At 31.1% G+C, this 27,929-nt stretch overlaps 1 protein-coding gene across 1 annotated transcript; it reads right to left on the reverse strand.

The window, feature by feature from the left end:
• Positions 1 to 6,441: 6,441 nt before the first annotated feature.
• Positions 6,442 to 27,928, reverse strand: LOC107447243 (UV excision repair protein Rad23). Its single transcript, XM_016062109.3, has 8 exons — positions 27,364 to 27,928; positions 18,674 to 18,752; positions 17,448 to 17,527; positions 16,987 to 17,189; positions 15,488 to 15,671; positions 13,671 to 13,761; positions 10,557 to 10,936; positions 6,442 to 6,918 (listed from the first exon to the last, which is right to left on the reverse strand). Exons 1-8 carry the CDS (start codon positions 27,427 to 27,429, stop codon positions 6,808 to 6,810), a joined length of 1,194 nt encoding a protein of 397 aa, XP_015917595.1. The 5' UTR covers positions 27,430 to 27,928; the 3' UTR covers positions 6,442 to 6,807.
• Between the last annotated feature and the right edge of the window lies 1 nt (position 27,929).

Here is a 27,929-nt window from a genome sequence, read left to right on the forward strand (position 1 = left end):
AAATGTCATTTTTACACTTGCTAAGTTCGAATTGACCAAAGTGAGCATTAAAAGTTAATTACTTCTTTTCAGCTTTAAAACCAGCGATTTTGCAATTCATTCATTATGATTTCAAAATTTATTTAACAATGTTTTTTTTTTTAATTTTAGTGGTATTGAAAAAGGAAATCGGCTTTTAATTTCCTAATCTTTTGGTCTAAACTTATTATGGTCAATGCAAATTTTGCATGGGGTTACCAGCATGATCTATTAAATTAAGCGAACAGCTTTGTCAGGTAAAATTTGCCCCAAACATAATATTTTTTTGCATTGACTTAGTATAGAAGAATTTCTATTATTTTGATCAACCCCTGTACTTCATTAACAAAATATGGCGAGTACGGATTTTTTTGTTTCTCCCAATGAAATTAAAATAAGAAATAATCAGGGATGTGATTCTTCCGCGGATTCGCNTTTCTGAGGGGGGGGGGGATATTTTCCTTAAGAATTGTTTGTAGGAAACCTCAGAGAAGCACAACTTTCGACTTCATATGAGATCACCAGGATAACCATATTTTTTGGTCATATGAGTTAGTACAAAAGAGTTACTTGTTCACAATGGTAAAAAAACTTTTCGATCCGTCTAATCCCTTTTTTGGTAAGTTAAGAAAATATTTATTTCCTTTTTTTTAATGTAAGATGCCACAATTCATGTAAGTATTAATTATTTAACATTATGCTATCTATAAAAATTGAATAGTTAAATTATTTGAATTGGGTGCATGCACTTCAAGAAGAAGATCACGGATACCCACACATGTGGCATATGACGTCAGCGCCAGCTGATTGTTTATGAGCAAAATAGCGTGTTAAAGTTGAGCTAAGTTTCCCCACATAAGTTAGAATGTTAATTAACCTGAAGTTAATTGAAATTTTATTGTAACCGTGATATATATATATATATTGTGTACCTGGCAACTTCGATGCGTAATTAGTTTGTTAATGTTCTACGTGGCTTCATGACTGTCTTTGTGTTAAACGATTAACGTTCGCTTGTCCATCTAACCGTCTTGAGCTGAGGGTTAAAACACTTAAGTTTCTTAAATGATTGTTTATACGAGTTTCAGACAAAATGGGTGAGTATTATTTATGTTTAATTAATGAAAAAAGTGGTTTTCCATCTATTTGAAAGTCTTAAAATATTTTAAATAGACAAGTATTTTCCAATTTAAATCAAATTCTACAGATTTGAATAAAAATCTTGACAACTGAAAACTAAGAAATTAGACTAAAAAAGTATATACATTTGACTCAGTGCAGTGCGTATTATACAATCACCGCCAGCTATTCCGAGAGAGTAGTTTTAAAAAAAAGGACTTGATTTGAAATTTTTAGTTTGACTTTTCTAGTGAAAAGCATACATTTTTTCACCAAGTTTTGGTGGATCAACATAATAATAAGGAAAATAAAAAAATCTTACCCATTAGAAATATGCAGTAATAATGATAATAAACGTATTACATTTTCTAAAAAATGCTCGCTTTCGCTCTCCATCCCTCGGAACCTCTTACGATGTTGATTTCCGATTACTTCGTGATCTGGGGGGACGCATTGCCTATACAGTAGCAAAAAAAATCGCAAGGGGTTCCATGGACGAGTTCCGTACCTGTGCATCCGAGGTCTTTTAAAGCAGATATGAGACCGAAAAGAACAAGTGCAAGAGATTCAGACCATTTTACATTAGAATGAAATTTCTGACCTTGTTTCAAGACTCTGTGGAAGCCATTCAAAAAGTCCATTGCTGGAAGGACGGTATAGTGTGGTACTGTCACCTCCTACATCAAGAAGCCTCCACATGGTCTTTTATAAGTAGTCCGCGCAGACTGTTAAAGAAGTGAACCAGTTGTGCGCATGAACCTAAAACCTTTTATAAAGTAATTGAGAGAAATTTATCTTATATATTTGAGAATTGAATCTGTAGTGGTTGACAAGTGAAGAAGGCAAACCAATAATATTCATAAATAGAATAAATTTTCAGTCATATATTTGCTACCACTTTCTTATTTTAACTATATTCTGTATTAAATGACTCGTTCAGTAAATGGATATCCCACACAGTGGTCTGATCGGACTACCCATAAAAAACCATGTGGAGGCTTTCAGTTACAGGAGGCGTTGGTGGTACCCGCTCTAGTAGTTCCAATCATTCGAGACAGCTCTTAAGCCGTGTGAGGACGCCAGCATGAAATGTCCCACCCCCTCGTTTCAAGGGGGTGCTCGAACTACGCCGCATCTGCACTAACCATACCGGGCTGACGGGCTCGGTATTATCAACGCTGCCTTTAACGACTACTGGCAGTCCCGTCCATTTTCACTGTGTCGAAGTGAGCGTCAGCACGTCTACTGGACAGCTGGTCCACTCCATTCGTTTCTCTGAGGCATCCACCTTGGAGAGGTAGTTTTTCACCCCCTTTGCTTGGGCTCTACCTTTTTGGCTGGCGTCAGTCATAGTCCGACTTAGGGACCGAAAATGCACTGGCTCCCATTTGGACCCACGTTCTTGGAGGATTTCACTAGCCACCGCGTCGGGAATGCCGCATTTTGTACTGCAAACCAAAATGCCTCCCTGGTTGGCCGTCATCGCGCACTGGCTTCCCTTTTCACCGAGCTCAGGAGGCCTGCTCTACCCTTCGCATCGCTCATTTCGTACTGACGTTCTAGGGTCCTTTAGAATCAAACCGTCATTGAAAGCCTAGTACTTTCCTCTAATACCGTGACGCACAAGTCACACTTCCACTTGTGAACACCGGGAAGGCCGAGTCTGCCCCTCTCTCGACACACTGACTTAAGTCACTGTTCCAATAATCTACTAGGCGTCCAGCGAGAGCGATGAGGGTGCAATCAGTTATTCTCGCCAATCATTCGTGACAGTTGATGAAACTGGTTGCTCTCTAATTGATGGGTTTGTCGTGAATCGTAATGATGGAAAGTATATCATGCCTGGAAAACCATTGTCTGACGAGCACTCGTGCTACTGTTTCTGCTGTAATATCCGGATAGTTTCTAGCCATCGTGTGAATCTATTCATGAAAGTTAAAAGGTACTCGCTTCCAGTAGAAAGTGGAAGTGGTTCAACAAGGTCTATATACACATGGTTGAACCGTTGAGAGGGTAGTGGGAAAGATTGTAGAGCAGATTGGGAGTAACGGGTGTCTTTGTTCTTCTGGTAGCTTATACATGATTGAGTCCATTCCATAACATCTTTGCTTTGGCTATAGATGGCCATATGAACAGTGAGAGAACGAGTTTCTTGGATGAATGAATATCGGGATGTGAAAAATTGTGAAAAACCTTCGTCTAAAGTCTTTCGGCATATAAGGGTGAACTGCACATAAGGGTGGCTGTTGTGTTAATGTCACAATGTATTGGATGTGGGCCATCTGATTTCATAGGCTGCAGCTGTAAGGTTGTATTAGAGTCTCTACATTCGTTGAGTAGTCTCAGCAACTCTTCATCATTCCTTTGGACATCAGCGGTGCCTAGGAAATCAAGTGGAGGTAGATCAATGGAGCTTACGCATGAAAGTGTGTCTGCTACTATGTTGTCAGAACCGGCAACATGCCGTATATCAGTGCTCAAGTGAGCAATGAAATCTAGGTGTCGAAGTTGGCATAATGAGCTTGAATTTAAGTTCTTTTTAAATACGCAAATCGAGGGACGATGATTACTTGATCTGTAAAAATTACGAAATTTTGAGCTTCGAGATTATGTCGGATGGGCTCGATAGTTACGTAAACGACTAGTAATTCGCGATCATATGTGCTATATTCTTTCAGTTAATGAGAGCTTGAGGGTGAAAAAGCTGAGGGGATTTGGTCCACCAGGAGTATTTGTATTTGAAACAGCCCTAATAGAGGTACCAGAGGCATCTACCATTAATGAAAGTTGTTAATTAGGTGTTTGGTAACTAAGGATAGCAGAATTAGCAAATTCTTGAATACATTGCCAAAATTGCTCCATCTATCCATGAGACTGAACGTTTATCATTTATTGGTGATCGAAACGGGCTATAGGTGGCGTAAAGCAGAATACTCTACTTATGGCAACACTTCACATGCTTTCACCATTTGCGCGAGAACTGACAAAGAAGAAGAAAGTACATTAGATTCTGTCTTGATTTTCAAATAGATCGAAACCTTCTAAGTTTGTAAACTATATGGAGCTGAAAACTACATTTAGCATAGATATCAAAGAAACAATCGTAGAAAATTTAAAAAATACTTTTGATAATTATATGTGAAAAATATCAGGTAGGTAGGTACTTTATTTACGTCGCACTTGAGCTATTGGCGACGGTCTGGGAAACCTCCATAAGAATGATCTGAAGACATGCCATCGCAATTTTGATCCTCTGTAGTGGTGATGGTTCCCCTGTTATGGTAGCCCGACGATCTGCGAGCGAAGTCGAGCACTTTACGATAAGACTGTTTAACGAGGACCGATACCGCACACCCTCGGTCCCTACGCAGGCTGATCAAAGTGGTCACCTATCCGGTTGCGGACCGCAGCCAGTAATGTTTGACTTCGGTGTTTTACTGAGAATTGTGTCTTTACAACGGGACACGAAAAATGTTTAGAAGAGGAGGAGAGGGAAGGGTCAAGACACCGATCTTCTCCTCAAATGGCGTATTCGAGCGTTATGATCGCGAATTAGTCTTTTCTGCCTTTATATTCAAATATTGCGCAAAAGGGTTTAACCCACAATCGTTGTTGTAAGTGCTTTAATGAAGAAAAAAATGGTATGACTCATTCGTTAAACCCTTTGCGGAGCAAGAAATTTCGATTGAAAATTTTAGTCAGAGGCAGAACATTCTAACTGAAGCGACATGCTTTAGCTCTTTGCTGTTCAAAAGATTGTGGATTTGTTTTACATTTCTAGTGGTTTGTAACTAGGACTGGACTATAAATCGATATATCGCGACTTATCGATTTAACGCCTGTATCGGCAGGCCGATACAGCGACTTTCGTTCCAGGCGATGCATCAGAAATCTGATTTAAGCCGTCGAGTAAAGAAGATGAANAGACTGATTTCAGTCCCCAGGACTGAAGAGTGGCACCCATGTTCAGTAGATTGATGACTTTCCTGCTGCCACGTATGTCCTCCGACATTTCAGGATTTTGAAGAGTTAAAGGATGCCAACATACACATAAGTCGGAGAAAAGTCTAGGCGGTAGAATGTTTCCGAAAAATTAAGCTACTTCAACGCTCAAAATCTTAGATGTCTAAATAATGATAACACACATAATTTGAAATTATTGATTTGTGGTTGTAGGCAAAACGAATTCTTTTAAAATTTTATATACCGTTATTAATAAGACATTCAAATCTAAATGTTTTGAACTCACGCCCTACCAGCCAAGCCATCCCGGGCCATGAAATAGAAAGTGCTAGTTTCGTAGAAAAAAAACTTACCTTTGAACTAATAATCAGACTTCCACGTTCAAGGTTTTTAATGGTTCGAGGGGTTGATTTCAAATATGCTAATAAAATAGGTCAGACGATATTTTCTCTGAATAAACATACCTTTTTTATCAACGGATTAAAATTTCTGATCTCTAAAATATAAGGAATGGCCGGAATCTGAAAAAATTTGGTCCCAATTTGAGCCACCTAATGTTAATATTTCTTTTTGCGCATTTCACCATATCTCGAGAACTTTTTATGCCAATTGAAAAATATTTGCACACAGTTACAAAGTTTAGTTTAGAGAAAATTTTATGCAAAAAATAAATTATGGTAAATATTTAAAAAAATTTATTTTATTTAATAGTAGCTGAAAAAATTTTGAATCTTAAAAGTACAAAATTAGAGCCAAATCGGACTAATACCTCTCTATAAATCAAATTTTTTAAAAAGTTATATTTTTAATATTATACAGTATTTAAGTATCGTAGTTTTTTTTTATAAAAAAAAAATATATGCCTTTAATTCACATCTAGAGTACAGAAATTTATTCCTTCGATAAAGCTAAAACATTTAAGTTCAAAATAAAAAAATAATTTTGTCTCGCAGGCTGATAGCACACACAAAAAAATTGATTGAATTAATTTGTTGCGTTTATAGATAATAATTTTTAAAGGAGAACCAGGAATACAAAATTATTTTGCTAATTTCACTCTAATCAGTTCAGCACATTCATCAAACTCTTTCAGAATATCTATGTTATTTTGAAATAAAATTGCTTTGATTTCAAGACCTTTCTTGAAATAAAATGCAAAGTGTGCAGCACTGACTGCCCTATTGAAATGTAAATGTTTCTTTTCAACAAAGAAACTTTCAGTGACCCTGGAATGACCACCCACTATTCTTAAAGAGTTTCTTGAAACCGTCTCAAATATTTATGTACTTAACATTCAAACAAGAATATTAGTTTTTTTTAAGAATGAAATCATAGACGAAATTTCTTTAAAACAAGTTTATTGCAGTAAGCAAGCTGAAAATGTCTGAATAAAATGTATCAGAGCTTGCAAATTCGAGAACAAAACTTTATTTCAGTTAGCAAAAAAATATTTTTTTATGTAATGAAATCAATTAACATAATGTTTAACGAGAAACGAAATATGTACATATGCATTCAATCATATAATGATCCAATGTACTCTATCTTCAAGTTTAAAATATTTTCATCAAAATTAAAATAATTTGTTTAATAATAATAATTTGGTAAATTTTTTCAAAGGTTCTAGATGCATCAACTTAATAGTAGATAACAGAAGTATAAAACAATGTTCATTCTGCTGGATGTTAATACATTAAGTAATATAGATCAATCATCAAAGTTTTGAGACAAAAGGAAGTTAGCAGCAAGATTTTCATTCTTGTCACAGGCATAATAAGCTTGAATTACCATGTATTCAGGAAATCCCAAGGCTTTTAACTGAAAAACAAATTAGGAAAAATTATAATTTTACATCAATTAACAAAATTTTAATTTTCAGAAACTGCAGAAAATTTTCATTTTAGTTGATTAATTTACAATACATAATTACAGGGGTAGAAAGAAAAAAAAATTTAGTCACTGGTCTGTTTACATGTCTTTTCCAAAAACCAATGGGCCACTATAAATTTAGATTTCTGAGATAATTTATGCCAGACTTTTAATAGGGATATATATATAACTAAGCACTGGATATAAAAAGTTTTCCCCCCAATTTGCATTTAGCAACATTCATGAGAAGTTTTGCTGTTGTTTCTAATCTTTCACAATATAGCCTCAGCTATATCAAACCCATGAGTCCAAACTCTTTGGCAAAGTCACAGACCAAAATTGGTCAAAAGAGAATGTCCTCAAAGGAAAATTCCAGACAATCAATGATGTGTGACAGGGAAGCAGGTTTCAATTTTTACTTGCTACATGTTGAGAAGATTTTGAGCCTTAATTCTATTTTAAATGGGCATTGATGGATTATGAAACTGACCCTTGAACTCTAGAGAACCACCAGGGTTTTTTTCTGTCAAACCAGTGGCGAACAGGAGGTTTTAACCTTAGTTGCCTATTGAAGTTTTTCTTCAGAGAGAAAATATCTTGATAGATAATGAGGTAGTCAGATGGTGCCCCTTTTAGCCAGGCTATCTGCGACTTCATTACCAGGCATACCAACATGTGACGAGATCCATTGTAAGAGGACAACTCCAGTTTTGGTGCGGTATTTCAATTTGATTATTTCTGTGCCTACACGCTTAGTAACCAGATTCTAATCCTTTAAGTTTTGTAAGGAACTGCAACTGTAAGTCAGGATCCAGATGTCACCAGAAGCATTAGCTCAAATACATACCAAAGCTCAAAATGAAAGAAAAATTGTGATCAGCATTCAAGCAGACACACATATGGCTTCAGAGAAGAAAATTCAACAGGATTGTTAAAGACCTTTATATTATACCTCTGACCGAAAGGGCTGCTCTTTTTTAATCTTTGACTGTTTTTTCATTCAGATAAATAGGCAGAGGTTCAATTTTGATTTTCATCACTTTAGTTTGAAGTATTTTACCACGTTTGATTCTCTTAGAAGACTTAAGGGAGGTAAATCATTCTTATTAAGCGCTACAGCATTCAGGCAGCTGTTTCTTAAGCCTGTGATGATGCAGCTGCACTTGATTGAACATGATCTAATTTAAGAAGTTCGGAAGGAGAGGTACTGGAAATTCATATTCAAGAATATGCCTGATTAGCATGATGTACATTGCTATGAAGGATTAGGCACCTGCACCCCAGTCTCTACCAGATATAAACTAGAGAATAAATTACACTCTCGTTTCAACTAAGGTTTCTTTTCTCCGGTTTTCACAAGATACCTATTTATTAAAGAGACCTAAACGACCTAAGTTCACTGCAGAAAATTTTCATTTTAGTTGATTAATTTACAATACATAATTACAGGGGTAGAAAAAAAAAATTTAGTCACTGGTCTGTTTACATGTCTTTTCCAAAATACTTTTTTTCTTTTTTGAAAACCAATGGGCCACTATAAATTTAGATTTCTGAGATAATTTATGCCAGACTTTTAATAGGGATATATATATAACTAAGCACTGGATATAAAAAGTTTTCCCCCCAATTTGCATTTAGCAACATTCATGAGAAGTTTTGCTGTTGTTTCTAATCTTTCACAATATAGCCTCAGCTATATCAAACCCATGAGTCCAAACTCTTTGGCAAAGTCACAGACCAAAATTGGTCAAAAGAGAATGTCCTCAAAGGAAAATTCCAGACAATCAATGATGTGTGACAGGGAAGCAGGTTTCAATTTTTACTTGCTACATGTTGAGAAGATTTTGAGCCTTAATTCTATTTTAAATGGGCATTGATGGATTATGAAACTGACCCTTGAACTCTAGAGAACCACCAGGGTTTTTTTCTGTCAAACCAGTGGCGAACAGGAGGTTTTAACCTTAGTTGCTTATTGAAGTTTTTCTTCAGAGAGAAAATATCTTGATAGATAATGAGGTAGTCAGATGGTGCCCCTTTTAGCCAGGCTATCTGCGACTTCATTACCAGGCATACCAACACGTGACGAGATCCATTGTAAGAGGACAACTCCAGTTTTGGTGCGGTATTTCAATTTGATTATTTCTGTGCCTACACGCTTAGTAACCAGATTCTAATCCTTTAAGTTTTGTAAGGAACTGCAACTGTAAGTCAGGATCCAGATGTCACCAGAAGCATTAGCTCAAATACATACCAAAGCTCAAAATGAAAGAAAAATTGTGATCAGCATTCAAGCAGACACACATATGGCTTCAGAGAAGAAAATTCAACAGGATTGTTAAAGACCTTTATATTATACCTCTGACCGAAAGGGCTGCTCTTTTTTAATCTTTGACTGTTTTTTCATTCAGATAAATAGGCAGAGGTTCAATTTTGATTTTCATCACTTTAGTTTGAAGTATTTTACCACGTTTGATTCTCTTAGAAGACTTAAGGGAGGTAAATCATTCTTATTAAGCGCTACAGCATTCAGGCAGCTGTTTCTTAAGCCTGTGATGATGCAGCTGCACTTGATTGAACATGATCTAATTTAAGAAGTTCGGAAGGAGAGGTACTGGAAATTCATATTCAAGAATATGCCTGATTAGCATGATGTACATTGCTATGAAGGATTAGGCACCTGCACCCCAGTCTCTACCAGATATAAACTAGAGAATAAATTACACTCTCGTTTCAACTAAGGTTTCTTTTCTCCGGTTTTCACAAGATACCTATTTATTAAAGAGACCTAAACGACCTAAGTTCACCAAACATGTACATGATTTTATTTTACTCATATAGACTTCCTTTATATGAGTGGCTACAGCCGGAAATAATTTAAAAAGAGGTACAGAAAGATTGAAGAAATATGTATGTAGATGTTAAAACAGGACAACTTACTAGTTAAATGTAATAAAAAATTAAAACATTTAAAATTTCAAAAAGGCTCATGAAAGATTTTTTTAAATGTTTCTAGGTTGTAATCCACTTGTACATGCATAAACATTTAAATATATCCTTTATTAACCTTACATTAATTATAAAAAATATTTTAAAATAAATAGTAGAAAAGCTACATAAAATGAAAAACGTTTATCTTTTGAAAAATCCCTTTTCTTTGCAATGTCGAAAATGGACTATTTTTTTAAAAAAAATATTACAAATATGACAAATTATAGGGGAAAAAAGGTTAAAAAATATATTTATTTAAAATTAGACTTATATTAATTAAAGAAAATTTTATAACTCCTCTTCTTAATTATGTGCTTTTTGTTCTGTTTTATTCAACAGAAGAAAAAAATTGTGAAATACTGCAATAGTTGGAAAAAGAATAATTTTTCGTAGATTGTGAACATAGAATGGAAAAGCTTTTAAGAATTAAATAAAAAGTAAAACCCATAAAAAATTATGCATCCTTAACGTAAAGAACATATTTTTAGTCTATTAAACAATAGGATTTCAATACAACCTTTAAATAGCATACACAATACTATAATACACAGACAAGAGAATTTCATGAAAATGTAAGGAACACTAAACCATCTTCTTACTCTTTCAATGGCTTCTCTATCTTGCGGAGAAACTTGAACTGAAGCTACTTGGCCACCACCAATGGTAGGTTCAAAAGTTATTCCGCCAGCTCCACTAAGAGCAGCAGCAGCAGCAGTTGCAGCAGCAGCACTACCACTTCCTCCTCCTCCACCACCCCCACTTGCAGGAGCAGCAGTATTGCTAGATTGCCCACCACTCGCAGCAGGCTCATTTAACATTCGTACAAAGGCCTCTTGATTTTGAGATATTAATAATAGTAGTTGTGGATTGTTTTGTCCTATTTGCTGCAGTACAACATTTAGTAACTGAGGATTATGTTGTATCACTTGACGCATTTGCTGAAACTGGGGTTGAGTTCTAAGAAATGCTAAAGGTTCAGCTGAAATGAAATTTAATATCTGTTACAATTAACAATGCTTTACTTAAACATTTTTCTTATAGTATAACTATAATAAGAAATATCTGAAAACTGCTAATAAAATTAAAAATATAAAACTATCTTTAATTTTTTTAAGCAACTATTAAAAACCAATTTTTTCCCCCACTACACATTACATTGAGTGTAGCATATTATACTTTAAAAATATTAAAAGAAAAATTAAGCATAACTATCAAGAAAAAATAATAGCTTATTTTAATTCACACAATAGCAATTCTGTAATATTTGCTTAATTGTCTATGAACAGAACTATTTTTTAAAGATAAAGAATATATAATTGTCCTTCATAAATAAGATGAAATTTGAAAAATCAATGATTTTAATTTGGGCACAATCAGGGATGGTAAGCCACCTCCACAGTTCTCCCCCTTAAAGAAATTTTTCCCCCCCAACCAAAGTGGAAAAAATAGAAAAACTCTTGGTAAAGAAATATCAATACAGTGCAACCTCGAAAATCCGGACTGCTGGGGAGTTTGGAAGGTACGGATTTCCGAATTTTAGATACCTTACTTGAATTGATAGAATTATCGAAGTTTCGAATTTGCCAGGCCGATTTCGCGATTAATCACGCGTGTGTAGACCTCCGACGTCAATTTTAACATAAATATACTCTTTAAATAATAAATAAAAGACATTAAAAATCAAACTTTCGTCATATTTCCCCCACAATCGATCGTTTAGATAACATAATATTAGCAATTAAAACTAAAAATATATGCTTAAAACGCGAGCTGAATTTCAACTTATAACCGAAACAGATGCTTCTAGACTAGACTGTACCAGCTGATACTAATCCTTTTTTGTTGGGGGATGAAAGAACTTGTCCCTGCTTCCTAATCTTCAAGGTTAAGAAAGAACCAGTTTTCTTTCATCACAAGGAGGGAAAACAAGGAGATGGAAGAATTCCTCCTTCTGAGGGGATTCCCTTTTGTATTCTTTGTTATTTATACAGAACTGATAAGAATGACTGGAATTTCCTTATCTGCTATGAGCTTTCATTCATTCCCCACCTCTACCTCTTCATCTACTGCTTCATTGTTGCAAAAGAGTTGTGGGATTCCCCTTCAGGAGGAGGGGATTTCCCTTTATATTCTTTGTTATCCATACAGAGCTGATAAGTATGACTGGAATTTCCTTATCAGCTATGAGCTTTCATTCACACCCCACGTCTACCTCTTCATCTACTGCGTCATTGTTGGAGAAGAGTTGTGGTTTTGCATTAAAATTTTTATTCTAAGCGATTTTTTTAAATTTTTTTCTTTTGAAATTTTTTTCTGAGGAACTGGACGTATGAGTCCGGATTTTAGAGATTTCCGGATTTTCGAGGTCATACTGTATTAAAATTTTAAACAACTTTTTAAATATTGTGAAAACACGATATATTGTATAATACTACAAATCACACACAGTATTCACAATTGCAAATAGAATATTAATTTTGATAATCAAATTTTGTTGTCTAGTACTCATTAGCAGACGTGCCAACCTAGCAAAATTAACATTCAGGAGTTTCCCTAACAAGAATTCAGGAGATTTCAGGAGGGGTAAAAAAAGGTGCATGGTATGCNTAATACAGATATCATGTTTACATACCGAATCACAAAATTATATAACTTAATTATAATTTCCTTAGAAAACCAAAAAAAACTTTCGATTTTTATTCACTAATTATGAAATCTCTTTCAAATTAATGATTAATTACATAATTTTTTTTAAAAATATTGGATTGGGGGCATACACAACTTTCAAGCTTTTTAAACATTCGAATAGAAAATTTCGTAATTATTCATGAACATTTTAAAATGCATTTTCAATTTGTTTTTATTTTGAATAAAACTTGCAAGCTCTCAAATATAAATGTTACATTTTTTTACTTCACATATTGGTTGCTTTACAGTATTTTGCTTATAATTTAATTATTATAATTTTAGTATGACAATTTAAATCTCTATATTTTATTGTTAAATAATATCAGTTTATTGAAAACAAAATTACAATCTAAAATTTTTAAAAAATGAATTAGCATTGAAAAACTTAACCAGTTGAAATTTTTTCTTAAAGAAATAATTTTTAAATTAAAAATATTTTAATATGATTCTTTTAGATAATTGATTTTTTAATTAAAAGATGCAGGAAAGCTTAATTATACATAATTTTTCTAGGTATAAACGTAAACTTTTATTTCAGAAAATAATCTTTTTTTGAAACAATTAAATGTTGTTAATTTACGTAGCACTAGAGCTGCACAATGGGCTATTGGCGACGGTCTGGGAAACATCCCAGAGGATGATCCGAAGACATGCCATCACAATTTTGATCCTCTGCGGAGGGGATGGCACCCCCGCTTCAGTAGCTCGACGACCTGCACACGAAGTTGAGCACTTTAAGGTAGAACAGTTTAACGAGGACCAATAGAGCACACCCTCGGTCCCTACGCACACTGATACAAGTGGTCACCCACCCGCACACTGACCGAAGCCAATGATGCTTGACTTCGGTGATCTGCTGGGAACCGTGTCTTAACGATCAGTCCACTGCGGGACAACAATTAAATGGAAACATTTTTATATATATACTAAATTTTATACATCTTAAAATTTTTTTTTTCAATGCAAAGAAAAAGAAATATTAATAAAGTTTAAAAATCATTGGAAATGTTAAAAGCAAAACATACCTTCATTACCAGCAGGAATTTGGATAGTACTAGGCTGACTTTCACCCTGTGATTCTTCTGCAGGCTCAGCATTCTCACTAGGAATCATACCCTAAAGTCAATCACAAATACAAAAGTTGTTAATGAAAAGTAATCTGAAACTCTAGCAAGAAATTAAAAGGAAATAGCAACCTTAAACAAGGAATACAAAAATTAAACTTTTTCAAACTTTAATAGGTTGCACAGAATAGTATGTAATTCACCCTCTTACCAAATACCAGGTTAAACAGAATACAAGACTTTATCGCCTGTCAAATATTTGGACATGTACTTTGTCATATAAATCACTAATTTACAAATTTTTTTTTTTTTTTTTACCATTGATGAAAAAATAACTTCATAAGTTATCAATACTAACAGGTTACAACTGAATCAATCAATGCAGAAGGAACGCAAGATTAAGATAAGCAAACATTTTCTTCTTTTTCAACACCAAACAAATCCAAATGCATTAGTAAATTAAGTTTTACACATTTCTTTAAAAAAAATTTCTAATGTTTATCAAATTGACAACTATAATTTTGCAAGATACTTTGATAAAAGTTAAAATAAGTTAACTTCAAATCAAACAGCACACGATTTCCAGTTACTGCAGAATTATGTGAGGGGAAAAATTTATTCATGTTGTGTAATACTACTGAAATATAATAAAGGGTTGTAATGTAATAAATTCTTAAAAAATAGTATTAAGTTAATTAAAATAATCAGCTACATATAAATTTGTTGAGAGATTATTTTAAGAACAATTGACCACATACCAAGATTATCTCTACAAACCTTCAATATCAGACAGGAAATTACAGAGAAAAATAAGAGATTTATGAGAAATAAAATTAAAATAATACATTCATAAAATAATCAAGACTGCAGTCAATATTGTGTGCAACAAATTCATTAACTAAGATCTACAAAATAAACTATTCATTTAAATATGAAATATATAAATGGCAAAATTAAGATCCTTTTGTTTGAGAAATAATTTTGAAAAGAGCATAATGGAAGTTTTTAGTACTGTGGTCAATTTTAGTCATCCTAAGATATGTACAGAAATGCCACTGCAGTTTTAAAAACAGTTGAACTTAACACGGGTAACTAAAACTTCAGGAACATTATTTCTAAGTCAACAATTAAACCATAATAGAAATTACAGTTTAAAATAATTATATTAAATAAAAGAACTATTTTTTATAAATATATTCAGTATTTTTCACTTCAAATAACTACTTCCATTGTTTCAAAATGGTACTACTTTTAATTTGAATAACTTTTCACAAGGAGAATATAAGGATTAAAATTGAAATTTGATTACTACTAATCTTTTTAATCAGAATGAAATAATTTATTCAAATGCAATTAAATACTTTTTTATTAGTTTTATCAGCAAGAAATATATTTTTTGGTGAAATAATTCAAATTTTAAATCAAATAATATAAAATTCAATTTAATTTTCTAAAAATAGTAAAGTAGTATACAATAGTCCCAAATTCTACCTAATAAACTTTTATAAAAATCTAATAATTTTTTATTTTTATTTATAACATCATTTAACAGTATTAAAAATTTTGGAACAAATGAGTTAGAATAGCTAAGGTACCTCAATCACTTTATACTACTCATGGATGGTTGTCCAGGATAATAGAACAAATCCTTAACAATTTTGGAATCTGTATGGAAATCAGTTGTTGTAAAAAAAAAAAAGAAGAGATAAGTCAGGGGAAATCGCAGATCAAAGGAAGAACCCTGTGCCTAATAAACGAAAATGCTTAAAAACACATACCGAAAGTAAATATTCCACAGCTCGATCTGGATTGTTAAAACTTGCTCTAAGTGCACGCTCAACATCATCTCTTTCGTACCCCATCTCCATTATTTGAGAAACCGTCCGCTCATAATCTGCACCAAGAAGAAGAGCAGATTCAGCTGCAGATATATTTAATGCTTCAACATTTACACTGGGAAGGCTGAAACGGAAAATACAGTTGAAAATAAAAAATTACAAACATTGAATAGTTAGATCATTCATATATATACAGGGGTTGGACAGAATAATGGAAACACTTCCATAATAGTAAATTTTTTCATACATCTACAGAAATACATAATGAAATATTTTATAACATCAGAAGTGTTTGGATCATGCGATTTTTTATACATGTCAATGAAGTTTTAGAGGAGTGAGGGACCAACAGTAAATTACAAATGGAAAATAATGTTTTTGAACACCCTATGCCAAAAAATGTAGTAATAGATTTGTAACAATTACTAGATGTAGAAATAATTAAATAATTTTCAATAACTATCTACAAGGATATTTATTTAAACTTTAAGAAAGATAAAAAAGAATATAAAAAGAAGTTTGATATAAATACATAATTCTAGACGTAGCTACAGATTAATGAATATAATTTACCTATTAGCATATATACTCAAGTCAGACGTATGATACCGAATAGAAGCTTTCAATCCTAAGTCTGTTTTTATTAAGTTTACATCCCTTTACATTGATAGAGAACATGGTTAATACCTTCTTGAAAGTAAACCTCCCATGATTCACAGTTAAATCATGAGGACCTATGGAGTTGATTATTCACAATTGATCACCTATCAAATGTCTGAATAATCGTTTAGTTTATATGAACACATCAAAGATTATATTTCTGTTCTCTTTTTTATCCAGCTGTGTTGTGTTAAATACAGTCTTCAAATTGATAAGAAAATTAAAGAAATTTTCAATGGGGAAGAAGCATTAGGAGCATTTAAGTCATCATTTCAACTTGAGGGGTGTGGTCCAGATGAAAAGATCAAAAAATGCTGGTGTCCGAATTATTTCAGGAGAGCAGTATCATTTTCTCTCTCTTTCTTTTTACAAGGATAAAGGAAAGTGACAAGAGAAAGATTGATTCTTTAGTAGTGAAATAGCTTAACAATATTTTTAGTTATGGATAAGGCAAGAAATTTACATGTTTTAAAAGTGGTGAAAAGTTGCATTCAATGCAACTTAAAGAAGAAATAGTTCTTTTTTTTTCTTTTCAAATTTAGAAAAAAGTAGTGTCCAGTTTCGGTTATGGGAGCGTCTGTTTTGCGGAGAATGTATATAATGGTTTATGCATAAAAGATTCCATGGTATTAAAAATATGTCTGTATTGTGAGACGTACGTTTAGCAGGAGTTTCCATAACAGGAGGTTTCACTGTATATACAGATTCTTCCACGAAAGATATATTGAACAAAACATATAAAAATTTAAAATTAATTAATCAAAATAATTTTTTTAAACCTGGTATCTGAACTTTCAGTCGATTCTTTTGGCTCAGCTGTTTCTTCACCTTTTGCTTCAGCAGGTTTTGATTCTACTGCAGAAGCTTCAGGGTTTTCCTTAGGAGTTGGGGCTTTTGCAGGAGTTTGACTAGCAGGTTTAGCAGCAGCAACAGCTGCTGTGGCACCTGCAGACGTACTTTCTTCTTGAGGAGAGTTTTGAGGCTAGAATTGAAGAATGCGCAATTATTGTTTAATAAGAAAAACCCGATAAAAAATCTCAACAATAAAAACAAACAATACAACAATGAAAGGTCATTAAAACAAGAGAGTGAATGAAAAATACACAAGAAAATGATAAAGAAAGGAGCAATGAGAAAAATCATAATACACCCACCTATTGCATGTTCCAAATAAACAAATAATATAAATCAATGAAAAATCTTTAAATTTATTATTTTTTTAAAAAATATCTTAACTTACCTTTGTTACCATAATAACAACAAATTTCTTTTCATCAATATCATATTCTCCAATTTTTGTGTCATCACTTAGAATTTTGCCTGAAAGAAGATGAGATTAATACACAGAAAGATGATGAGATAATAGATAATTAAAAATGTCCAATATCTTTTAATTTAAATATAATTGTTCAACAAAGAAAAAATATAGACCAGTGTTCAGCATTCTTCAAGAAGAAACCTATAGTTTGTCTAAAATAAGAACTCCCCTAGACATTGTCTGGATCTGTGGTGGTGACTATAGTAACAAGGTATAACTATTTCAAGTTCGGGTGCGGGGATACTGTTTTGGAGTAGTTTCCTCTCGGGTCGGCGAGAGGAAGGGAATCATTTTCTTCGGTCTATTGTGTTAGTCCTAGAGTGAAGCTACCCTCTCTAAAATGTGCCATTCTTGTTTCCGTAGCACCAGGCAACCTCAGACTTTGTGGCGGGAGGACTTCTTAGCTTAGACAAACTATATTTCTTCCAGGACATTAATAAAACTGGAGAAAAAAAGTAGAAGTGGAAAATCCGCAGGAACTTTAGAATAACCAAATAAACAGAAAATTTGTCTTAAGTTGAGATATAATTGAACTAGTAAAAAGTATTTATTGTTTATTATTTATCAGTTAGAAAGTTGTTTAAATTGTTTGGTCAATGTTTAAAACTTTATTATCTATTTTAAAAGAAATATTAAAATTTTTTTTTGTTTCATTTACAGCAACAAGTATTAGTTATATATTTATTTAAACTTAAATATCAGTTACTGTAAATAATGATAGTAATAAATATAAGGATCATTTCCAGAAGAAACCTATTTCTTCTAGAACATTGTAAGAAACTGGAAAAAGAATCTTTTAATGATCAATACAATTGTTTTGGAATAACTACTGTAAGATCAGCTGAAATTTAAATAAATAAAATTTAATGTAGTAAAATAAAGTTATAACTTTTCAATATAAACTTTTTATCGAAATTTTTATATTTACTTTTTTTCATAAAATATATAACCTATTATAATAATTATTTTTAAATAGAGAGACTTATGAAATCCTAATTTTTCTTAAATAAATATGTAAATTATTTATAGATAAATTTTTTTGATAAAAATTAAGAAGTTGGGCAAAAGATGTAGCATTACTAATATTAAAACATGACATTGACAGTTTAATAAATAGCAAAAAATTCAAATGCCAAAAATTTTATTACCTGCATATATTAATTTCTGACAGTTGGCTGGAAATTCACCGCCCTTGTGAGCTTCAATTTTTTCTTTAAATGTTCTAACCTATAAGCAAAACAATTATATTTCTGCTAAGTTGAAAATAACTTTCTCATAAATAAATATAAGGTGAAAATATTTTTTTGATAGACATTTTCACGTAATATAATACAATTAAATAAAAAAGATAAACTAACGGTCTCATTAACACAGTGTTATGCCAGCTACCACTTTTTTTGCAAAATATTTTATACAGAGGTTCGCAATTAAAAACTAGAATTAGAGCAGAGGGTGCACAACCTTTTTGAGTGAAGGGGCACTTGCACAACAGATTAACTAACGAAGGGCCACAAGCATATTAAGCCAAGTCAGCGGCAAATATATTTTTCATATAAACGTTAGTGTTCAAAGTACTAGATGCTCACAGAATGAAAGTGTAAAAAAACATATTTTAATCAGGGTTCGTGATTTTTTTGATTTTTTTAAAAAAAATCAAAAGAATCAGATTTTTTTGATTTAAATCGGATTTTTTTGATTTAAATCAGANAAATCAAGCTGATTTAAATCAATGAACCCTGATTTTAATTAAAGATAACTTATAGGGTTTAAACAAAACTATTATGTACAAAATAAGATTCAATATTTATTTAGTACTATATTTCAGATATTTCTATTTCTTGAATTAATAAACCTTTTATGAATTTTAAATAGGAATTGTTTTCTTTTTCACTTTTACTCAAAAAAAAAATCACCTAAGCTATTAAAAAAAAAAAAAATTACAAATTAGAGTTCTTCTCTAGTTTTCAAATTTCAGGTTGCAGTAACATTGTATAAAAATATTGGGACTCTAAATATGAGGTACAAATGCACAGCGCTTACAGTAGAAAAAAAAAGAGAGAAACATAACTCATATTTAAGATGAAATATGCACAAATAAATAGAATAAAAAAGTGATTAATTAAATGTGCGATAAAAAACTCATGTGTCGTAATAACAGAATCGTGAAGATAACACGGAAAAACATCGCAATAATTGTTATGATGAAATTGGCACGAATAAAACATGACAAGTTATTATTTAAATGCATGCTTTAAATTTGTGTGTTGCAATAAAAATCTGAATTTTTAAAATCACATGGGAATGCAAAGCAAAAACTGTAAAAAAATAATTAAACTTGGATTTATGATTAAATCGGCAAAAGAAAAGCATAGCAATAACTGCTTATATATACATAAAAGCAGTTATTGCTATATATATATATATATACAAAAATTTAAATTTATGATGAAATTGATACAAATAAAGCCCAACAAAAAGTGTTCAATTAAATGTGATTTTTAACTCACAAGTCATAATAAACGTATCAAGATTTCAAAAACCACTTGAAAATTGATTACTAGGAAAAAAAAAAAAAAAAAGAGACTGAAGCCTTATTCATGCTTACAATAAAATTGGAAAAATAAAGCTAGTCGAAAAGTGATTGATCAAACTCGAAATTCCTGCATCACAGTGAAAATGCTTTTATTTATTTAAAAAAAAAAACAAGTTGAATTTCTTAGAAAAAGTGATCGAGAAACATAGATTTAGAATAGAACACATGCAAATTGTTTTCAAAAAGTGATACTCAAATAAATGACTAAATTTTTTTTTATTTCTGAAAAAAAAAATTCCATCATGGTCACAAGCCTTTGCAGGTAGTTTATCAGCAGTTGACGGGCCGCAGGTTATTCATTCCTGACTTAAAGACTTTTTCTAGCATTTAAAAAACCTAAGCAAAAGAGCTTAAATAAAGTGGCATTTCACATGAATTTTTGAATAATTATAACTTTAAATCAAATTTACAAAACAATGAATCACATATTAAAACAAACTTAACTACTAATAAAAGAAAATTTTTCAAAAAGCATAGAAAGTACGCAACCCTGAGTATGAAGCATGCCTGGTCACATAATCTGGTTGAAGAGCACAATGATCAAAAATATAGATAGACTAAAATTGTCACAAGCACAGTATAACTAGTCATAGTCAAAACAGCCAGTGTTTCTAAAACCTAAACCTTAGAGCAGTCTTTAAGAGTGAGAATATTTTTAGTTCATTTCCTAAAAGAGGATGCAACTCTGAATCGCTCAATTCATTGCTCATAAAAAAATAACTTTCTCGCTAATGAAATAAGGAAAAAATACTTTTTCAGACAAATTCTAAAACAATTTAGAAAAATTTGTTTTTTTTTTTAAGTAATTTTTCTAACACATGAAATACACTAAAAGGTTTCATTAACAAAACCATAATGCATGTTAAATATTTTTTAGTAAAATATTTGAAACATTATTGGTAAGCTTTCATAACCTAGCAGTTTCTGAACTGACTTATAATAAATTTTAAGCTTTTTAACTGTTTATTTATACCTAATAAAAATTATAATATAGGACTAATTTGTAAATAATATTGGTTGAAAAAAGAAATTAATTTAAAAAACTTACACTTTAATACAATTAAAGGGGAAGGATTCTGATCAGGGGTCTGTCCAGGTTTTTCTGACAAGTACCCACCTATTTTGTGAAAATTTAGACATAATTTGTGAAAAATAAAAATATTAAAAAATCCACGCAAAAATATAGATTTATCATTTCTTACGGGATACAAAGTAAAATTTAAGAAAAAGTATTTTGTGAAGGTACCGTTAAACAGTAGTAAATTTGGCCTGAAAAGGCCCCTGCTGATAAATCGAATTTACAGCAAGGTGGAAACTTAAGTTTCATACTTTGTCTTTTCATAACCTCAATTATAAGAAAGATAAGGTATTTACAACAAACAATTATTTAAATAAGTATTTTTCTTCTTCTAGATATCTTAAGTTCTTTAATGCAACTTTATAACTAGAAAACTTCTTCAGCAGATATTTTGTTCTTATGTACAGGTTCAAATTTCAAAATATTGCCTACAATAAAAGGCTTTATTCTCTAAAACATTTCTTTTTATCATTTGTTAAATTGTATAAGAAATATATTTAATCTTTGACCTAAACCAGGGTTGAGAAGTTTTTGACAAGTACCAAAAACTCAAAATTTTGTGGCAAGGATAATTATTAGCTATTATAAATATGAAGTATTTATAAATAAACATACATATAAAATTACAAGTGATTGATCAATTATGAGTTTGAATAATTTTAACTTTTTGTTTTGACGATTACTGTCAAAAATCCTAATTTTGATATAGAAAATATTAAATAATTTAAATAAAAATGAGGAAAAAGTGCAAATTATCCAATCTGTTAATTTTTTAATTATTGATAATAAAAATAAAAAACCATTATCTTCATTATTTGCAGTGTTTTCACTACAGCGCGAGAACGCGAGAATCTCGCATATTTTTTCCTTTTCTCGCAATAAAAAATGAGAAGTTCGCACACTCTATTGATCAATTTCAAAAGGAACGAATTTTGGAAAAAATTTCGTCTTTTGCCATTTTGAATAAAATCCGTTTAACTTCCTTGATCTTTCATTATTTTGAACATTGGTCCTTGTTATCTAGCTTCCCTATTTACCAGTATTGTTCAGAATCGATGCGCAGAGCAGAACATCACACCCCCGAACCACGGAACCCCTTTCAGAACACATTTCTCTGCAACCGCGTGTTCACCGTAGGTAAGGTTTCTTCATGTAAGACGCTTACATTTTTTGTGAATGAATGTAAGATGGATAAATACCCTGTTAAGGCGACATCTTCTACTCCATAACGGACAAATGAAAATGAAACGAATGTCGGTAGAAAGGTCAAAACGAAACAAATACGGATATTTTTCAGCCAAATAAATGTAATAGCTGATGAAAAAGTAGATATCGAACATTTTCCATTTGATGATGCAGCAAAAATATTCAATTAGAAGATGTTAAAAATGTATTATAATTAAAGAAATAATTTTTTTCCAAGTCTATTCGTGTTTTTTTTTTGTAATTTTTAGAAATCTCACCCTATTTTTGAGAAAGTGTGAGAAATTCTCTCCCATTTTTTTTCTGTACTGAAAACACTGTTATTTGTAAAATTAATTTCCATTTCTTCCCGTTTTGACTTCTTTCCCTTAGCATGTGATTACAAGAAAATAGCCCTGTGCACCCCAAGTTAATTTTTCAGTTTCATTTATGTATGAATAAGAGCAAAATTCAAAAATATTATTTTGGCTGAGCTGCATAGACTAGAAATTTGACATAATATAACAATAAAATAACATGTAATTAAGAAATTGATTCGAATAACAGTGTACTAAATATTGATAGTAATAAGTAAATAATCTGTAATAAATAATCTGTATTACAACATGGCCCTATATCTCTCCTTAATATTGACTCATAATATTCAAATTGTACCACATATTATATTACCGGGTACTAGTGTACCCCACCAGAGGAAATAATTATAGGTTTATTAGGGGGTTCACAATGTGGCCCTATAGGTTACTATAATACAACCCTTGAGATGATTGATTTAAAAAATTATTAACTCATTTAAACAAACATGTAAATTTTTTGTAAATTATATAATTAGTCTACTTATGAGGGAATATATATAGTCACAATTAATATTCATGTACTTATAAGCAGGAGTGCAAAAAATTCTCAGTAGGGATGTAACGAATATTCGTCCACTATTCGGTTTTCGGCCCTTTTGCCGAATATTCAGCCTAGCCGAATACTGAAGTTATTCGGCTGAATAAATTCATAATAATAAAGAAAGATATTTTTTTAAATGTGCTTTTAAAGTATATATAATCATGAATATTGCAGAGTTATATTTCACTGCATTAATTATTAGAAAATCTAACAATTACTCTATTTAAGTTGCATAATACATAAGTGTATTTAATAATGTTACACAAATAAAAACGTTTTCTTGTTGCAAATTTATCATCATATGTATTTAAACAAGCATTGGAATCTTTTACATTAAATACAAATATATATAGTTTGTTAAATAGAAGCAGGGATCTGTCCAGGCTGAATTTACTACCGTTTAGCGGTACCTTCACAAATTCAACTTTAGGAAAAACGGTAGTTTCACAACATACTTTTTCTTAAAATTTTATTTTTGTATCCCTTAAGCAACGATAAATCCATATTTTTACCATATTTTTGTGTTGATTTATAAATATAATTTTTAATTTTTCACAAATCATGCCTAAATTTTCACAAAATAGGTACCTCTCAGAAAAACCTAGACAGACCCCTGAGAAGTGTGAATACTATCTGAATCGGCAATTAAAATGTATTTGTGATTCCCTTAATTATATCTATTTATCAATAATAGCACTAGAAATATATGATTATATAATTTTTTATTATAAATGTAAAACATTAATTATCCATTTAATGGATGTCTTGATACTTAGAGAAACAAGTTACTTAACAAGCTTAATTTTCGGGGTTTTAATAATTTTTCTGACAAAAAAGAAAGTTAAGAATACATTTAACAGCAGTAATGAGTTCCTATTTTAAATAAAATAGCATATATATTACAAGTATAACTACAACTAAAATATGCTATTATTAATTACTTAGATTTATAAAAGCCATATTGCCTTGTTATTGGCATCAAGATATTTAAATTATTACAAAAAATAAATCAAGTTGTTAAATTTTTTTTTAAATATACAAAGAATAAAAAAGCAATTTTTTTAATATTTATTTCATTCTTAATTTAAAATTTGAGAATTACTTTAATTACAAAATTACAATCAAAAGACAAATTTTTAAAAAGTAAGTATTCGGCCACATCACTAATCTCAGGGTCTAATATTTCTAGGGTTGGCAAGTTTTTGACACATGACGGTTTTTACCGTCATGTCAAAAACCCATAGTTTTGGTAAAACTATTTTTATTTGAGTTTAACTGCTTGTAATTTAAAATTAATTCATTTTAGGCAATAAAATTAGAAAAAAAGTTGTTAAAAGATATTTAAGAACAGATTCTTGCATTTTCCCAACATGATTATATTAAAACATACTATTAGAAGTAAAATATTAGGATACTAAACAAAATTTTCAACATTTCCGAGCATCATTTTGTTTGGCATATTACATTACTGAAGAATGTCAAGTCATTCTTGACTTAGAGTTAGTTAGTAGCTACAAGCCCTGTGGCAGAATTTTCCGAGCTTTCTGCGACAAAACTCTTTAGCACTAATATTTTTCTGCAAGAACTTTTAATAATAACAAGCATATATATTACTAATTTGAAATAATAAAAGCTCTGTGTTTATAATAAAAAACATAATATATATATTTTTTAAATGAACATGTAATAGTTTTTTATTCTAATATTATGGTGATATTCTTGAATTTTATTGAGGGGGAGGGGGGTAAGCGCACACATTATTTCCCTCTTCGAATTTTGTAAATACCCATCACAATAAAAAAAATAATTAAAAACCATAAAGTCCTTCATACTATTTGGCAAAAGAAAGAATCATGTGAATCGGACTCCTCAAATGCGTGGTTCGCTTCAAGATTAGATTGTTGCACTTAATAATATTATATTAAAAATATCGGATTTAAAAACTAAGGAGAAATCAATAGTAATAGCTGTCAAAAATTCGACACAATTATTACCTTAAAAAGTAAATACTCAAACGCACGATTCGAATGTTCCATATTGCTTGAAATATATCGGGATATTTAAAAACCACATGAAAATCAATATTCCTAACTGCCAAAAATACAATCGAAACATTACACCGATTTATGATAGTATCGTACGGCGTAAATCGAAAGCGTCAAAAAGTGATTGCTTAAATGCATGATTCAAATATTACGTGTAAATTTTTCTGTAGAAAAGAAAATTAAATTTTTTTTTGCTTTTCAAAAGAAAAATCTTTCTGCAAGAACTCTGTAACACTCAGCGACAATGTCGCCGTGTCGCTCCAATTCTGCCACTGGGGCTACAAGTTTTGAAAGTTTTGTTTAGCTTATTTCTAATATTTAAGAAATGCCAAATTTTAAATTCTTCTTTTTAATTCTTGAATTTGTTAATAGCTCCAAGCTTTTTTGTTTATTTGTTTACTTCTAACAATTAAGAAGCGAAAAATTTTGAATCCTTTGCAAATCAAGCTATAATAATAAAAATAAGTATCACTATTTTCAATAAGTATGTAACAATATTTCTATATGAATGTATATCCTTCTATAAGAATACATGTATATAGTTGCAAAATCAATAGCTACATTCATTTATAAAGGCAATTATGTGAAAATAATATATTGTCCGCTATATGCCATAAATTAAAGAAAACAGTAGGTTTTTGACGGTTTTTACCGGTAAAAACACTGTTTTTACCACTGTCATGTCAAAAACCAGTTTTTGACGGCAAAAACCCAACCCTGGATATAATGNCTGCTTATGACTAACTATGCACTTAGTCCCTAATAGCTTAACCTGTATGGCAAGGTCCAACTTCAGTTATGTACTATTGAATGAGAGGACCAATTGAACTTGATTACTGATTAATCTTCCTTTGTTTAATGTTAATTTGAAGAGTCAAACAATAATAATAAAACATTATACTTTTAAAAACAAATATTCTGTAGTAGATTTAATTATCAATATGTTATTAGTTTTATGTTTATTTTGCCTCTTAAATATTGTTCAGATAAAATTGTGACATAAATTGAGTCAAAGGGTTTTGGACAGTTTAAGACAGTTTTGGACAAAGGGGTCTTGGACAGGACGGTTTAAACCGTGGATTAATCCATTCTGTCTTAAACCTTGCCAACCCTGTAATAGTATAGTGAAAACTTTAGGGAGTCACCACTTTCTGTTCCCAAGTAAAATGGTCATTAATGGAGGTTGGTTGTTTTTAATATCTTTAATATCTAATAAAATGTCCCCAATGACAACAACGGAACTTGACCCAGGTTTTTTATAAGTTTTTGTCACAAATCAGTCTTTGACGTCAAAAACCCAACCCTGAAAACACTACAATGCAACACAAGTTTAATATGAATACACCAATACAAATTTTTAAGTTTTTGACATAATGGTCATATTTATGGTTAAAACAGTTTTTTTTAACACATGCCAAAAAACCGAAAACCATGCTCTTGGAAAGCAAGTACAATTCAGACAAAAACTAGATTTAACATAGCTAGTTTAATGACAGACATAGCTTATAAGTACAATATTTAATTTCAACAAGAAAGAGTATGAAATCTATAGATATCTAACTATAACCGGGCTCTATTTATAAAACTTTCAGCAGTACAAATTTTACTTACCTTGATATGAGTTTACTGGGGTTTTCTACCAAGTACAAAATATTGAAAAAAAAATGCTAACGAATAACTAAATTAAACATTGTACACACTTATAGAAACCTGGTTTGTATAACAGAAGCTATAAATTAAGCGATTAAGATAAGAGACAAAAAAAGAACATTTGTAATCGAATTGCATTAATTATGCTACTTTAACTGAAAATATTTAAAAGTGATAACTCACAACAACAAATTCAATTCACTAAACCCCCCAAAATAATTAGTTTAACATTTCATTTCTGTTAAATGATCTCAAATATAAAATACAAATTAATTCGGGGGGTGCTTGGGATTAAAGAGACACGGCAGTTAAATGTATTTATTTTGTACCATCCGTCAAGTCATCAAAATAGAATGATTTAAGCCTACATACCAACTCCGATTCATCCACTTCTATTTTGAAAGTCTGTTGTTTTAGAGTTTTCAAAGTAATTAACATGGTTTAAAACTGATGAAGAACAACTACAAAAAATACAAACTAAAACTTCCAATGAACTCTAAAAAAGAAAAAACTTTCCAAACTGCACAATCATTCGAAGCGTGTTGTCGGCATTGGATTTAACGTCATTGCCAGAAATTTTATTCTAATATAATATACAAATCCAAAACATTTTGCATTCTTTTGCTAAATCATTTAAAAGCCGATATAAAATTTATATTACATTGATAAAAATTTATTAGTTTCTAAGAGTTTATTATTGCTAGTTAGTAAAATAATTTTGTGTAACTTTTAAAGAAAAAAAAAATGGCAAGTCAAAAAACCGATGTTCAAAATATTAAACTTTTTCTTCGGAATAAATTTAGTGATCCCGTTGCGAATATTCGCGTAATGAAAAATAGAAGGCAGATGTCTATTTAAAAAACCATACAGTCGCGCGGTTTTTTTCGAGACTTTAAGTTTATTTTGCGGATAACCAAGTTCTCTTTTTGATTTCTACC

This window comes from Parasteatoda tepidariorum, chromosome 9 (genome assembly GCF_043381705.1).
Source record: "Parasteatoda tepidariorum isolate YZ-2023 chromosome 9, CAS_Ptep_4.0, whole genome shotgun sequence".
NCBI lineage: Eukaryota > Metazoa > Arthropoda > Arachnida > Araneae > Theridiidae > Parasteatoda > Parasteatoda tepidariorum.